Genomic DNA, 14,206 nt, shown 5'->3' with positions numbered 1-14,206 from the left:
ACAGGCAGGAAGGGAAGGAAGCAACTATTACTCTCTATATTGGAAAGAGAACGGAAAATCCTTCTCTTCTATCTGATTTTCTAAATACTGAACCTTAATATTGCCTATAATCAATAACTAAAAAAAGCTATCATACGTTTTAGAGAATCCACTTTACTTTTGTCTGCTCAATGTTTCTTCACATTATTAACCTGGACAGCAGTAAGATCCGACATGATACTCAAAAGTATTCAGTAGCCTTAGTCAGCCCGCTAGGAGCAGTGCACATGTGGCCAGAAGAGCCTTTTAAATATTATTTGTTTTTTAATTTGGCAAGTCCAAAAACTCTGAGTAAGAGAATTCTGCAAACTATGGATTTTAGGCTTGGTGGAAATCCCTCCGCAAAAGCTGAAAAACACCGTTTCAGATGAAACAGACTCTTCAGATATTTTCTTGTGTAATAAACAGATAATAAGAGCAGAAATTAATAAAGCCTTGTCAGGCATTCTATGTTAATGCACATTAATATTATAAGACACAGTGGCATCTCTTCAGAACATTTCAGTTATGGGATTTCAAGTTAAAAAAGTATTTGAGCAAATAATTTTTGCCAGCAAATATTTTAGTTATACCCATCTGTAGCACATTACATTACCATAAAAGACACATGCAACTGAGAAGATAGATAATAGTCAATTAAGTTGTCTCAAATTCACATAAACTATTATTCTACTGAAAATATAATTAATACTTTAGCCAAAAGCCATTCAAAAGCAAGCACAGCTTAAGAGAACTCAGGTAATTAGAAATATCAATAGTGACAAAACAGAGGAGGACATCAATTTAAGGGCCCTGAAGGCACAGCAAGAGTTACAGCAACAGTCATCATTTGACAAACTGTGTTAACACAGCTTTGAGTACGGTGGGAATTCTCCAGACTACAGCAAATTCTTACTTTAGAATTCCATTTGCTCCTGTGTAAACTTCTATCACATTGGGACTAGAAGGCAGCATGGTAATAATTCTGTCTGCTTTTTCTGCTACATCTGCTGGGGACTCTGTTACCTTTTAAAGAAAAAAAAAAAAATTATATAAGCTTACATTTTCTGAAAAAGAAATGTCAAACATGTTTGCTGGGTTTGTTATTTGTATTTGCAGGCCACCAGTCACAACCAAGCTAGGTGAAAAATTAGAATACAAGACAAACTCTGGCCTCATAATGGAAATGTCAACTAATTGGCTACAGCAACAGAAAAAATTTCAAAAAATGAAAAGGATGTCATGTTACAGAAGTTCCTCCAGAACATCTGTCAGTAGGGATGCTTGCATCACATCAACCCATTCGTGAATCTTCAATTAATTGTAAACAATGCATCTGTACAAAATACCACTCCACAATGTTTCTAAAGAGGGACAACACTAAGGATGACAAAAATCTCACTCTTTTCCTTGGCTTATATACAGCACTGGAAGAGAGGAAGACTGAGGAAAAAAAAGAAAAAAGGTTTAATGTACTTCTAAGCCTTTCCCTAAAAAAATCAGACAAACTGGTAATTCTCATATTATGGCTGACATTTTCAAAAAAAGAAAATTATTGGCTCAAGCATACTTCACCAAAAATGTCTGAATAAGTTTCAAAATATGTTGCTATCTATCTGTTGTTAAATAAACACACCTAACTTACCTTCCCCAGCTCATTCTCAGAGGCAGCAGTATGGTATTTAAGGTACGTACACAGCAAGTGAAATACCAACAGCTAAAGTATTGAGTTTTGCCAATGAACTCAAAGAACGCAGAGTTTTACCCAGAAGGCATCTACCACTGATACTTTTGTCCAGTACTGGTTTTAAATAATTCATTTATTTAAAAAAATGCACTGTTAGCACATTCACAGCTCAGGGAAAATAGCAACAAAAACCTTCAGCTTATTCTTATATCTTCAGCTCACAAAAATCAAATCTGATTTCACTCATTCAGGTAGTTTTACTGAAAGGAATTAGGTTCTGAGCAGAAAGTAGATTTTGTTTGTGGATAGGGCTTACAGTATTTATTTTCCAGCTATTACTGCTGAATGCTGAAGAAGAACCTTAATATTATAATGATATATTCTTCTAGATATATATGCCTTGAGTTTTTAAACTTTAAGAAATGTCTTAAGCAAAATATAAAATGCAGTTATTAGTGTCAATAAATTAGAATTTCCATATCACATGACTGTAGGGTTGAAGAAATTGCGGTTTAACATCTACCTCAAAAATTGGTTCCTTTCCATAATGTAGACGAATAAACAACTTTATGAACTCATTTCACCATTCCTTACCTATTTTTAACTACAGGTATTTGTTATAATTTTTGTTAATTTTGATACCAAAGGCATTTATGTAAATATATCATCTTTTTATATACAATTCTTTTATAAGGTCTCAGCATCAAAGAAAGTAAGGTGTATACCTACTGGTAAGAAATGCTGCATAATAAATATCTTGAAGGATTTCTGGGATACAGCATGATAAACTTCCTGATTTCTGTTTTACTTATTGCAAAATAATTAAAAGAAGGCAAGACCAGATATACCTACTGAGCAAAGCTCTCACTCTCTCTCAAAAAAACCCCAAACAAACCTCACGAAACTGACACGGATGTGACTTAGAAACATGCAGTTTCTGTTTTGAAAGTCTAAGTTAATACTACACAAAATATAATACACAGTTACCAAAGGAAACATACTCTAGTCCAAAGAACACAGGTTAGGAGGAATAAATGGGGCAATTATGAGTAGAAAAGCTTCTATCCCCGATTAATTAATTTTATGATTTGCTCCCCTGGAGACCAGAGAGCCTAGCTCTTTTAATAGAGTATGACACCTTTGTCTTTAGTTCCAAGTATCTCTAGTTTGGTTTGGTCTCAATGTGTATTATTAGAAGAGGAGAGAGGAAGAATGAAGCAAAAAAGTGGGAATTAAAGTGGGAATTGTCATTCTTGGCTTTTGGGTACTGCAACAAATACGATTAATAATCCCAGAGGAAACCTATCTACCTGGTTCAACAAGCAGCATAGAAAACTTGTTTTTTATTTGGGATTTCCTGTCTCAGAAACGAAGGTAAATTATTTGAAAGCTATTAAAAAACATTAAACATTTGCAATCATTAAGAGTATGTGTGTAACTTTAAAAAAACACACCAAATACTAATTGCTGATCACTAGTATAGACCATACTGGCTCAGAGTAGCAGGCCAGTAAGTTCTGTACATATTCTGGTAACTTGCTGGTTCAAGCAAAGTTTTGCAGTATGCAACTGGATAGGGGAGAGTTTTCCTCATACTGGTCATTGCTTTATGCCCTTCAGCATGCACATCTTCTTAGATTTGTTCCAATATGCTTCACTATTTTTTCTCTGTATTTATGATCTGTCAATTAATAATTCTGCTTGCCTGAGATGCCATTTCACTGAATACACTGAAGAAAAATCCATTTTTACGCTGCTTTATGCATCAGATTACTTCAGTAACACTCTCAAACTTGCATATTTGAGATGATTCAAAGATATGTGAAGTGAAGCAAAGTAACTGTGTGACATATGCACTCCGCTGTGTGAGAAAGAAAGGGATAACTATGAGGAAGGGGAAGAACGCAGAGGAAGCCTACTTGCTCACAGCACTGTTCAGTATTCTCCCTTGTTTGTACAACTGCAACTTTGTCCAAGTTTCACCGCAAATGTTCCATATGCTCCTGCTCAGCCAGCCTTCCCTTTACTGTTCACCACCAGCAGGCAGGTGGCTGCCTCCTGACATACACTATTAATACCTCCCAGCTCTTTACTTCACAGGCTAAAGAAAGTGGAGTCACAGAATACGCAGACTTATCAAATATCTCTCATCCTCCACATACCTTAGTATTAGCACTGACTTTAAACAATGGACATTTGACAACATTTACTGTCTCTCGAGGGGCATCTTTTCACCTCTGTAACACTCCTGATGGTTTTACCCTACCAGACAGACCAAGGAGAAAGTAGCCCTTGGAGCCCAATGTTCTTTCTACAGTAGTTTCTATAAGGCCTCCTGGACCCACAAGTTTCCAAGTCCCAAAAAAAATGTTGGGGTAGGATTTACACCTATAGATCAAGAAGAGGAAGTTATGTTCACATATTTTATTTAAGTGTGTTTTATTTGTATTTAAGCCTACCCATGTATTCTCTTAGTGATTTACAATCTTAAAACATAGTTTGGGCTTTATTTTTAAAAGCATTACAGTTCACCTTTAATATCACGTTAAGCCCTGCAGCGGATGCCAAGGATTCCATTACTGTGGTAATAAGCTATCCAAATGGGCAGCCACAGCAAAGAGATCCCACTGCAGAACATAAATTAAAAATGCAACCAATTGTTCAAAACGAACTTCTTTTCCATTTGCCCAGCCTCTTACCAAGGCAGGTCTGGTTCATGCCTGAGGGTCTCAGTTGCTTTAACAAAATAAAAACAGCACCTAGGAAAACAAGCTGAAAAGCTTACTTTCCCTCTTAAGGCCAAGATTCGGTACTTATTCAGGAGGGAACTGTAATTAATTATCAACAGGTACACTTTATCAATTTATCTTTTGGGAATCTTGACATTACCTTGTTATTTAAGACAACTGCAATTAGCTCCAACAGTTTAGACTTTCAAGTCATACAATTCTTCTACCTACGATTTCCTTGCCACTGCTGCAAAATTTCCTCCTTTCCTCTACACTGTCACATCAGATTATTTGAATATATTATTTCGTTTCAGTGTTTTATGCACCTACCCATCCAACACAACGACCTGAACTACTGTAGCTTTGAAGTATGTCAACAACATTCAAATACATTTCAGACACTTAGAAAAGATCGTCCTAACCCTCTGAGAGACTGAATGGGTTTCTGGGTGTATTAACACACTGACAAAAGCAACAGCAGTGACTGGAATGGGGCCAAGATTTCACAGAGTATATGGCAGGAAGGTAAACCTCCTTAATGTGACCAATTTCCTTCCCTTCTTTTTCCTTTTCATTCCTTCCTCTTCTCTCACCACAACCTTCCTCACCTCCAAGAGAGTAAGCACTTAAATAATTAGATTTTTCCCCTGCCCCTGAGGACTGCACCTTGAAGCAGCAGGAAAGCTCATATGTCCCTATTACCCTTATAGCTATGCCAGCAGGAATTTTTAACTAGGGTCACCTAACCTGAAAAGGTCAAAGTAGGAACCAGATGAAAAGCACCCACTGGCCATCTAGACCTGGGGGAGGAGGAAGCAGGAGAAAGGAGGGGGTGAAAGAACAGCCCATCAACCTACTCTCACAAAAAGAGAAAAGGGAAAAAAAAAAACAAACACCCCCCCCCAACACCCGAAACAAACAAACAAACCCACAGCAAAAAACCCTGAAACAAACAAACAATCCCACAACAAAACCCACAAACAAACACATCCCACAACAGCTAGCGAAGTCCAACAAGCTAGCAATTCTGGCTAATGGCATGAAAATTACTTAGAGTAGAATCATAGAATCATAGAATGCCCTGAGTTGGAAGGGACCCACAAGCATCATTGAGTCCAACTCTTGTCCCTGCACATGACAACTCCACAGTTCACAACATCTGTCTGAGGATGTTGTCCAGTCTCTTCTTGAATACTAGAATCATTACTTTGCTCTAAGTGAAACCTCCCAGATTCAGATTGTGTTTATTAATCTGTTTCAGTTCCAACTGTGATCTTAAGCAAGAAAAAAATCAGATTATTTTTAAAATATCACATGCAAAAAACATTAAATACATACAATTATTGTTGGAATAAAGAAAGTTTATTACTGTACCTGAGCACCCAAGTCTTGAAATTCTTTGCATGCTTCTGGGAACACATCATATGCAATAACTGGATATCCATGTTTTACCAGGTTTTTAGCCATTGGATTTCCCATGTTACCCAGCCCAATGAATCCAACTGGGGTTTTGGAAGCCATTGCCCTAGAACACACTGATTTTAAAACAATAAATATCAATATATTTATATTTATATTTTAGAGTCATGCATAACAATGATGTAACAAAAGCTAGCATGTAACTGGCTTGCACCGATTCAGACAATCCAAATAATTTAAAAGGGCAGAAAAGTGATTTCTATTCCAACTAATTTAAACTGTAGACTATATTTCACATTTGGCCACAAATACTACCGCTGAACAATTTTTTACATAGCAAAGAAAATTGTTTTAAATACGAAAAAGTGAGTGTTTCAAAAAGTATAGTAATAATCAAACTTGAGTAACATCCCTGAAAGTTAAGTTCTGAATTTCAGTCTGAGGGGAGCTCAAACACAGACTTAAAATATGCAGTCTTGTCTCTGTTTTGTTATGTACCTAGATATTAAACTGGAAATGCAATATCAAATTTTATATATATTTTACAGACTCCTTATTTGCAACTTTGGTTGCAGTCCCAGGATCTAGTACCTGTTCTCTAGAAATGGACTGAGACTGCCCCTCACAGATAACTACTGGACGCTTCTGATCCTGCACCCAGATGTAAAACACTAACCTAAACATAAAAGTCTCAATAATAAATCACTGCCAATTCTTTGAGACATGTAATCACTTGCACTATGGTTTAAAAGCAAATACTGAAAACTAGAACAAACTAGAGCATAAATACAAACCAATGAAGTCTTTATAGGAATAACCACTGTATTCTATTTGCTGTACTACCAATACAGAACTATAAAGCATAATCTACAATCTACAGAAAATACTACCGTTTCAGTCAGTTACTTTTTACAAGTTGTTAGTGAGTATCAAATGCTGGATATGCATTGCAGGCGTATCAAATGCTGGACAGTAAGTAGCATTGCAGGCATCCATCTACTGCAATCACTGTCTCATCACTCTAAACACGCCTAATTCAAAGGCAGCACAATTTGGCACTGCCGAGATTTCTTTGCCGATTACATAAAATGATGTCTCCTTTACAGCAAAGGAAAAAGTTATGCAGAATAAACACTAAGGCATGTGACAACTAAGCAGCCAAGAACCAAGGCTAACTGACTATGGAACTACTGTAACTCTGAAGTGCACGTACAGAAAATGTGCCTAAGCTGGATCTAGACTCTGAGGTCTCAATGCTTAGCAAAGAATCCTCTCTAAGCCAATAACACTTGATTAATCACTTTAAAGTCTTTCTGACTTTAAGCTCCTTCTTAGCCAGCAATGGTCATGCTCTTTCATTTGCAGCACTATTTTGGAAGTGCCACATCTAATAAATCAGGTTTGTTGAGAGAACTTTGGTCTGTGACAGTTTCCACAGATGCCTGCAGCAATTACATAGCTAGTGAAGTAGCACAATTTAAAATAAGACTGCACTGGGAAAACACTTAGCGCAAACTGAGTTAAGTTAGGAGAAGAGTACAGCACTTTTTAAAGATGTGCTAGGTGTCAAATCTAGGAAGCAAGTTAAAAAAAAGCCTAAAACACCATCATCAGCCATAGCAATCATCTTGGGTTTTTTTTCTTCTTGGAGTTTCTATGAGTCAGTTCTCCCCAGTATCTCACTTACCCTAAGCTAAAATTGCTCCTTTTGCTAGCCTGAAGCTTCCAGCTTCCTGTGGAGGTTCAAGTCCCGGTTTGCAGGATCTCTCTGTCCCTTAATACCAGTGGATCTTATTTACCTTGTCTTCAGTAAAACATTCAAAACAACCTCCTCTAGTATCCTGGTAGCCAAATAGGGAAAGTACACACTGGACTGGACTGCAAGACTGCCTGATGGAAGGAATATTGTCTGGAATGTTGGGCTTAGAGAACAGTGATCTATGGTTCAAAGACCAGCAACAGTCACTTTTGTGGGATGTTCCCCAGAGGTCAATACTGGGGCTTCTGCTGCTTAAAAATTCCATCAATGACTATAATAATGGGACATGAACACCTTCAGCAAGATCATGTGTGACACCAAACTGTGGGGAATGGCTGAAAAACTGCAGGGCATGGCTACCATTCAGAAAGACTGGAAAAATCGGCCTCCAGAAGTTCAGCAAAGACAAACACAATGTCCTGTACTTGGAGCACGACATGCTGTTGCAGGCTGAGGACTGGCTAGACAGGTTGCAACTCTGCAGAAAAGGGCCTGTGGATTCCTGTAGACAAGTCAAGCATGAGTCAGTAGTGCATCCTTGCAGCAACAGATTTTTTTAGATACTGTCCTACATTACCCAGAGCACACCCAACAAATCAAAGAAATAAGTGATTCCACTCTGTGCAGCACAATATACAACAGATGCAGTCAAACTTTCTTGATACGTTTTTTCTATATCAGTGCTGACACCAGCAGTGATACCTGTCACTCACACCTGCAGCCTAGAAGACCCATCCATGAACTGCTTAAACTTCACTGATTCCTCCTTTATCATATCTGAGATCTCAGCTACTTCAGAGCCTGGCCACCTGCCTCAATACACATAATCTTGCCTTGATCTTCATGGAAATATTGGGAACTGAGGAGGACATTTTGCCCATGTGACTTCTGTCAGTCCTTCTCAGCATCCCACCTTACTTTTCTCCACCATGTCACATATGACTGCTTTGCTTTGATGACTTTTCATGGCTACCATCACATCTTACTATTAAGACATCATTTGGTAATTGGACTGCAATGACAGTTAGCATTTCTATTTCTATTCAATGACAACAAGAATTTCTATTACTTCTCCAGGGAAGCTCTTCACTATGTAAACATCCATGATACCAACTCATCCTTCTATTATAAGGCCTTCCTTAGAAGTTTTCATTTTGCAACATCCCCAGAAGGCATAGTAACAGTTAGGCTGGAATACGAGGCAACACGCTGATAGGTATTACTAGTTTTGTGTCATGTATTCCATTATTTCTCCTTTTGTCTGTCTCTGATGACTTCTTCTTGTCTTAGTTCATTAATCAGGGACCATTTTCTGTCCTGTGCTAACTAGAACTTATTCAAGTCCACAGCAACTGGGACCTGTTATAGTCCAATTCCGCACTCAGTTTCTGACTTCTTAGTTTAACTTCTCACAGCCCGGTGTTAAATTAGCCACTTTAAAATTATACAATTTGATTAACAGCTCTGAAAAATGTCTAGATCCGTGGGTACTCAAATATAGGAAACTGACTTTAAAGGACTGATGAAACTAGCTCACAGACATACCTAACAGAGCTGATTTCAATTGAATGTGAATCAATTGTTTTAGAATTATGGCATAGTTTTTAATGACTGCTTAAGACTGGGGGTTTGCCAAATGGAGGATGTTTAAGAATACACAATTTTTGCACATCTTCATATTACATGAAACTCCACCAGTGCTATCATGGAAAGAGATGTCCAGCTTGAATATCTAGGCACTATTTACTTTTTGATAAATGGCATAGGCTCATTTTGGAAATAACTGTATAATTCAGACATTTAAGGATAGATATTCTGCTAACCCATATAGAAGTATGCTTAACTAATCCCATCGATGCTATAAGCATCTGCAGAAACTGTCCCTGTGGTACTGAGTCCATTTTACTTCAGCCATAAAACCTACAGTAACCTGCTGCGATCACATGGCTGGAAAAATGCCCAGTCCACATTCAATTTCTGACAGAGGGCAGAACATCAGAAGTAGGAGCAATAGAAGCTACTTTTAAAATAATCACCGCTACTATCTGAAACTAATGCTCCTTCACTGGGAACAGAACCAGCAACATGGGTTAATCTACAGATCAAGCAAAACCAGCTACAGCTATGCTGACTCCAAAGGATTTGTTTTTTTCCCAAGAGATCCTTCATTATCCTTTTGAGGGAACGTGTGCTTACAGAACCCTGTGCCTATGAAGACTCCATTGGTGAGAAGGATCAATTTATGACCCTCTTGCTATATTGGGCACTTACAGACAATACAGATCAAAAGGTTTTTCTTTAAAAAGTCAGCTTAAAATAGAAGCACTTGATCTAATCTACAATTTCATGAGAATATTACCTCAAAAATAATTTAATTAAAAAATCAGGGAAAGTTTATGAATATCTGAATGCATTTTCTTGAACAAAATATATCCATTAAGAGAGTAAATTCAGAAATGTACAGATTGCAAACCTGTCCTTAGAATACCTGTCCTGTCAATGGCCTAAAACTTGTCTTTTCGAGCTTCTATGTAAGGATACTGAATGCAATTTTCTTTTTAACCCGAATGATGACACTTAAAAGTTTAGCTCATTTCATACGTTTACATTTCATCTTAAACCATCTCCCGAAGTAATGACTCTTACAGTTTCAAGAAAGCATTTCAGGTCCAGTGGTGCCTTGAATTCACTGCAAATACTGCAAAGACTGCACAGGCACTACAATAGACAGTGCAGAGGACATCTCTTTGTATTCAAACAAAAAAGAGCTAATGGCTGGGCAGGACCACAGACAGCAGAGCTGGAGAAGGTCTAACATGCTTGTACTCTGAAGAAAAGCACAGTCTAACTGGCCAAAAACAGCACTGAGAAACCAGTAACTCTCAAATTGTAATCTCACCTGTATGACTTGCTTTCTGTTTTTATAAAATCTATTTTGAAGCATGTCCACCAAAATGTCTAGCTCCTGGAATGGAATTCCTAGCTCCACAGTCAAATGAAACCAATAAATCTGGCACAGGGGATAACAGCTCACATATTCCTGTCCCATGTGAATTTCCTAACCAGAGTGGCTGCAAGTCATTTTAATATTGTTGATCTCTCTGGATCAATTAATCTTGAGCTCTTTTCCAGCCCAGTAGATGAGATTTAACAGGAGCAGGGGAAGATGCCCAGAGGAAGCTCAGCTACTGAAGTTGCTGGTTTGGCTCAGGGCTTTATGAGAAAGTACAATTACGTATGAAGTAACTTGACAAGGAGAGGGAAACAAGATGACAAATCAATTTGAGCGACTAAATGAAGGATTCTGCCATTGATTTAGCATCTTAAGTTCTGGTACAATGGAAGTCATCATCTGTTTTCTCCTTTCTGCTTTCAAGGAAAGGATCAGAGAGAGATTCTGTGTTTTGTGCAGCCTTCTCTATGGAAACTCATAAAACCTCTACTGAACTAGATCCTGGAGGGAACTAGATGGAGAAATACAGATGTTAGAGAGGTCAGCTGTACACAGGCAGAATCAGGTCTTTCTGCTCCTGGAAGCTTTTGCTAGTGGAATTTAAATTGCCCCAGGGTCACAGGCTTTTAAAGGTTATGCAATGATTTTGAGAACTGCACTCTGCCAAAATCATAATTTAAGAAGATTACAAGACTCTAAATTTGGCCAGCTTTACATTGAAAATGACCTACTTGCTTTTCCTTGCCTCTGTAAAGGTCTGCTGATGAAAAGCAGACATGCTATCTTGTAACAGTCAGAGTCTTCTTACCTCATTTTTCTTATCTGTAGCTATATCTCTTTAACTGTTTGCTAATACATTAAGACAAAACCATGTAGTATGTACTTGTCATCTAAAAAAAATATCAACTGTACACTTGATCCCTTAATTAACTAATGTACTGGCCTTCAGAGCAGCAGGTCTTTCTGTCATAATCCTTGCTTAGTAATTAATGCTTCTCTGCACCAGAGCATGGAATCATTCAACAGTTCCTGCATCAACAAAAGTACTATTTAATAATTAACTGAATGGGTCTCTACTACTCAACCAAAACTATTTGTAAGGACATTTTCGTTATCTAGCAGCGTAGTGTCTTCTTTGATTAATAGCTCCCTCAGCTGATGAATCTTCATTCACCAGAAAATCTTCCTTTCTCGCCACAATACCTCATTAACCCTCACTTCATCCTCCCTAGCAATCCCCAGGAAGGATTTCTCCACATTCATCAAGAAGTATTATTAGGTAAGGTCATATATACCCTCTCCATGACTTTTGCCAGTGACTGCCAGCAGCAGATCACAGGACTACCTGGTCTCCATCCAACTCCATCCATACATGAACATACATATCCAAGATGCTCCTGCAAAATCTGTCCTCAGCTATTTTCCTCCCAGATGATTTAACAGCCTCTGGTATAAACATACAGAGGAAATAATCCATCATGGTCTGTGCCAGCTGTAAAGAGCAACTGACCAAGTAACTAAACAGCATTCAATAAATGACTCAGACAGCCTCTTGTTAACCAAGCAGTGGTGATGGACAGCCCTCAAGCTGGCTGAGTTCCTACACTGGGATGGCGTTTTACTCAAATGCACAGTTGATGAAATCACTACTCAAACGACAACTTTAAGATGACTCACAACTAAAGAAAAGGATGGCAAACTGAATAAACACACTTGAGATGAGGAAAGCTCGACATATAACTAAGCAGTAGAGCTTAGCGGTTAAGAAGGCTTAATGCTGAGACCTTCATCCCATAAACACTCCTCAGAGTCAAGAGGACTTTCAGCACAGTCACTACTGACTAAGTGAGAGATTAAATGCTGTGGGTGAGATTCTGTGCTATGGAAGTTTCTTGGGAGAGTCACTACTTCTCCTAGGTCACTCAGGTCTTCAGGCAAAGACAAATTATATTTTTCAACTTTAAGGGCCAGTGTAGTGTTTTGGGTTGCATTTTACACCAAGAAACGAGATTCCTTCCATCTTCTCTACATTAAACGTGACCATTGGAACATTGACCATAGACAGCAGATTTCAAAGCTCTTGCAGAAATATCTGACAGCTACCAAGCACCAAAAGTTCAAAATACATTGAAATCTACTGCTTTCAATCATGGTGTCACAAAAGGTACCATAATACTCAAACAGGTCTCCAGCATTTAACTTTACTACCATATGACCAATACACCTGCTGCACCTGAGCTATTACGTAGCACAACACCAGAGCTGCAGCTATGAAAAACAAATCATGCATTAGCAGAAGACAGAGTCGAGCAAAACCAACACTGAAAGCTAGTTTCAAAATTGTGTCAAACACTTTGATCTGTTTCAATGAGGTTAAAAGGGGAATTACAATTTTTAAGGAGTTACTTTAAAGTAATTAAATAATTCCTGAAATGCTCTGTTGAGTGTCAAGATTTTAGAAGCTTATACCATTTAAAATAATGTATTTCTTCCACTTCACTACTTGGAAAGTCTACACCTATTTGTTTGTAGCCTAACTATAAAGTAACCTACATGAGCAACAGACAGCTATTGAAATAAGACTGAAAAAACTACTGAAGATATATTTCCAGTTATCTACTTCAGCAGCCAAAATGCTTGGAAACAGGAGAGTGATTTCCACATTAGAAAAGGGAAAAGGTTTGGGCTCCAGTTCTGCAGGTACATTCTTCATCCATCTGCACCCACAGGACATTTAAAGGCGTTTGCTCCTTCCACTGCCCATGGATCAACCACATGTGCGAGCCAGTGCCTGTGGAGCTGGAACAGGAGGAAGCACCACTGGATTTAAGGAAAACAATCGGATACAATGATGGAGAGGGTTGAACTGCCCAAACCTAGGTGACAGGTACTGCTAACACGTCACTGGTGCCACAGGAAACGCTTGTGGGCTCCGACAGTTTCCAGGCACGCTGTTTTAAGCAAATGAGTGAAAAGATTTATTGAGCTCAGCCACTCCGAAGCTCCCGCACGGCCTCAGACACCGCAGCGGCGGAGCGCGCCGTGCCGGTGATCACCCCCCAAGCGCTCCCTGGGGGGCCCTCACCGCGGGTGCCGCACGGCGGGCCGGCTCCGGGACCTGCCAGGCGCGGAGGGCCCGCGGCCGCCAAGGGCAGCGCGGCAGCAGCGCTTCCCGGGGAGCCCCTGGAAAGGCCCGGCCTTTCCCCACGCGGCGACGACCGCCCGGCGCTCAGAGCGGAGCCGCTGGAGCCGAGGGGAGGGGCAGCTCCTTACCCATCGCCGCGCGGGCGGCGCGCACCCGCCTGTGCCAGCGCCACCAGCCCGCAGGTCCCCCGAGCACCACAGCCGCGGCCATGCTGCGCCCCCGCGCCGAGTGACCTCCGGCCGGCCGCCACCCGCCCCAGCACCTCGCCACGGCCGCCCGCGCGCTGGGAGCGGCAGCTGCGCCAGCCAACCACAGACGCCTCTTGGCGGGACCCAGCCAATGGGAGTGCACGTTCGTCTCGTCCGCGGCCGGCCGGCCCCGCCTGCCGCCCCGTAACGGATAGGGCTGGCCCCGCTCCCCTCTCTCGGAGCGCGGAGCGGGGCGGGGCGGGGGCCGGGCGGGCGATGGGGCTCCTTATTGGGGCAGCGGAGCTGGG

At 40.0% G+C, this 14,206-nt stretch overlaps 1 protein-coding gene across 1 annotated transcript in view; it reads right to left on the bottom strand.

The window, feature by feature from the left end:
* Positions 1 to 13,996, bottom strand: part of HIBADH (3-hydroxyisobutyrate dehydrogenase) — an 82,470-nt gene extending 68,474 nt beyond the window's left edge. Inside the window, exons 1-3 of the mRNA XM_065831384.2 lie at positions 13,839 to 13,996; positions 5,809 to 5,969; positions 935 to 1,044 (exon numbers count right to left, since the gene is read on the bottom strand). Coding sequence (XP_065687456.1) covers positions 935 to 1,044; positions 5,809 to 5,969; positions 13,839 to 13,920 — 353 coding nt within the window. The 5' untranslated portion in view covers positions 13,921 to 13,996. The remainder of the gene's footprint in view (positions 1 to 934; positions 1,045 to 5,808; positions 5,970 to 13,838) is intronic.
* Between the last annotated feature and the right edge of the window lie 210 nt (positions 13,997 to 14,206).

This window comes from Patagioenas fasciata, chromosome 2 (genome assembly GCF_037038585.1).
Source record: "Patagioenas fasciata isolate bPatFas1 chromosome 2, bPatFas1.hap1, whole genome shotgun sequence".
In the NCBI taxonomy this organism is placed as follows: Eukaryota; Metazoa; Chordata; class Aves; order Columbiformes; family Columbidae; genus Patagioenas; species Patagioenas fasciata.
Note: the sequence above shows the minus strand (reverse complement) of the source record. Positions and strands in the feature narration are given on the sequence as shown.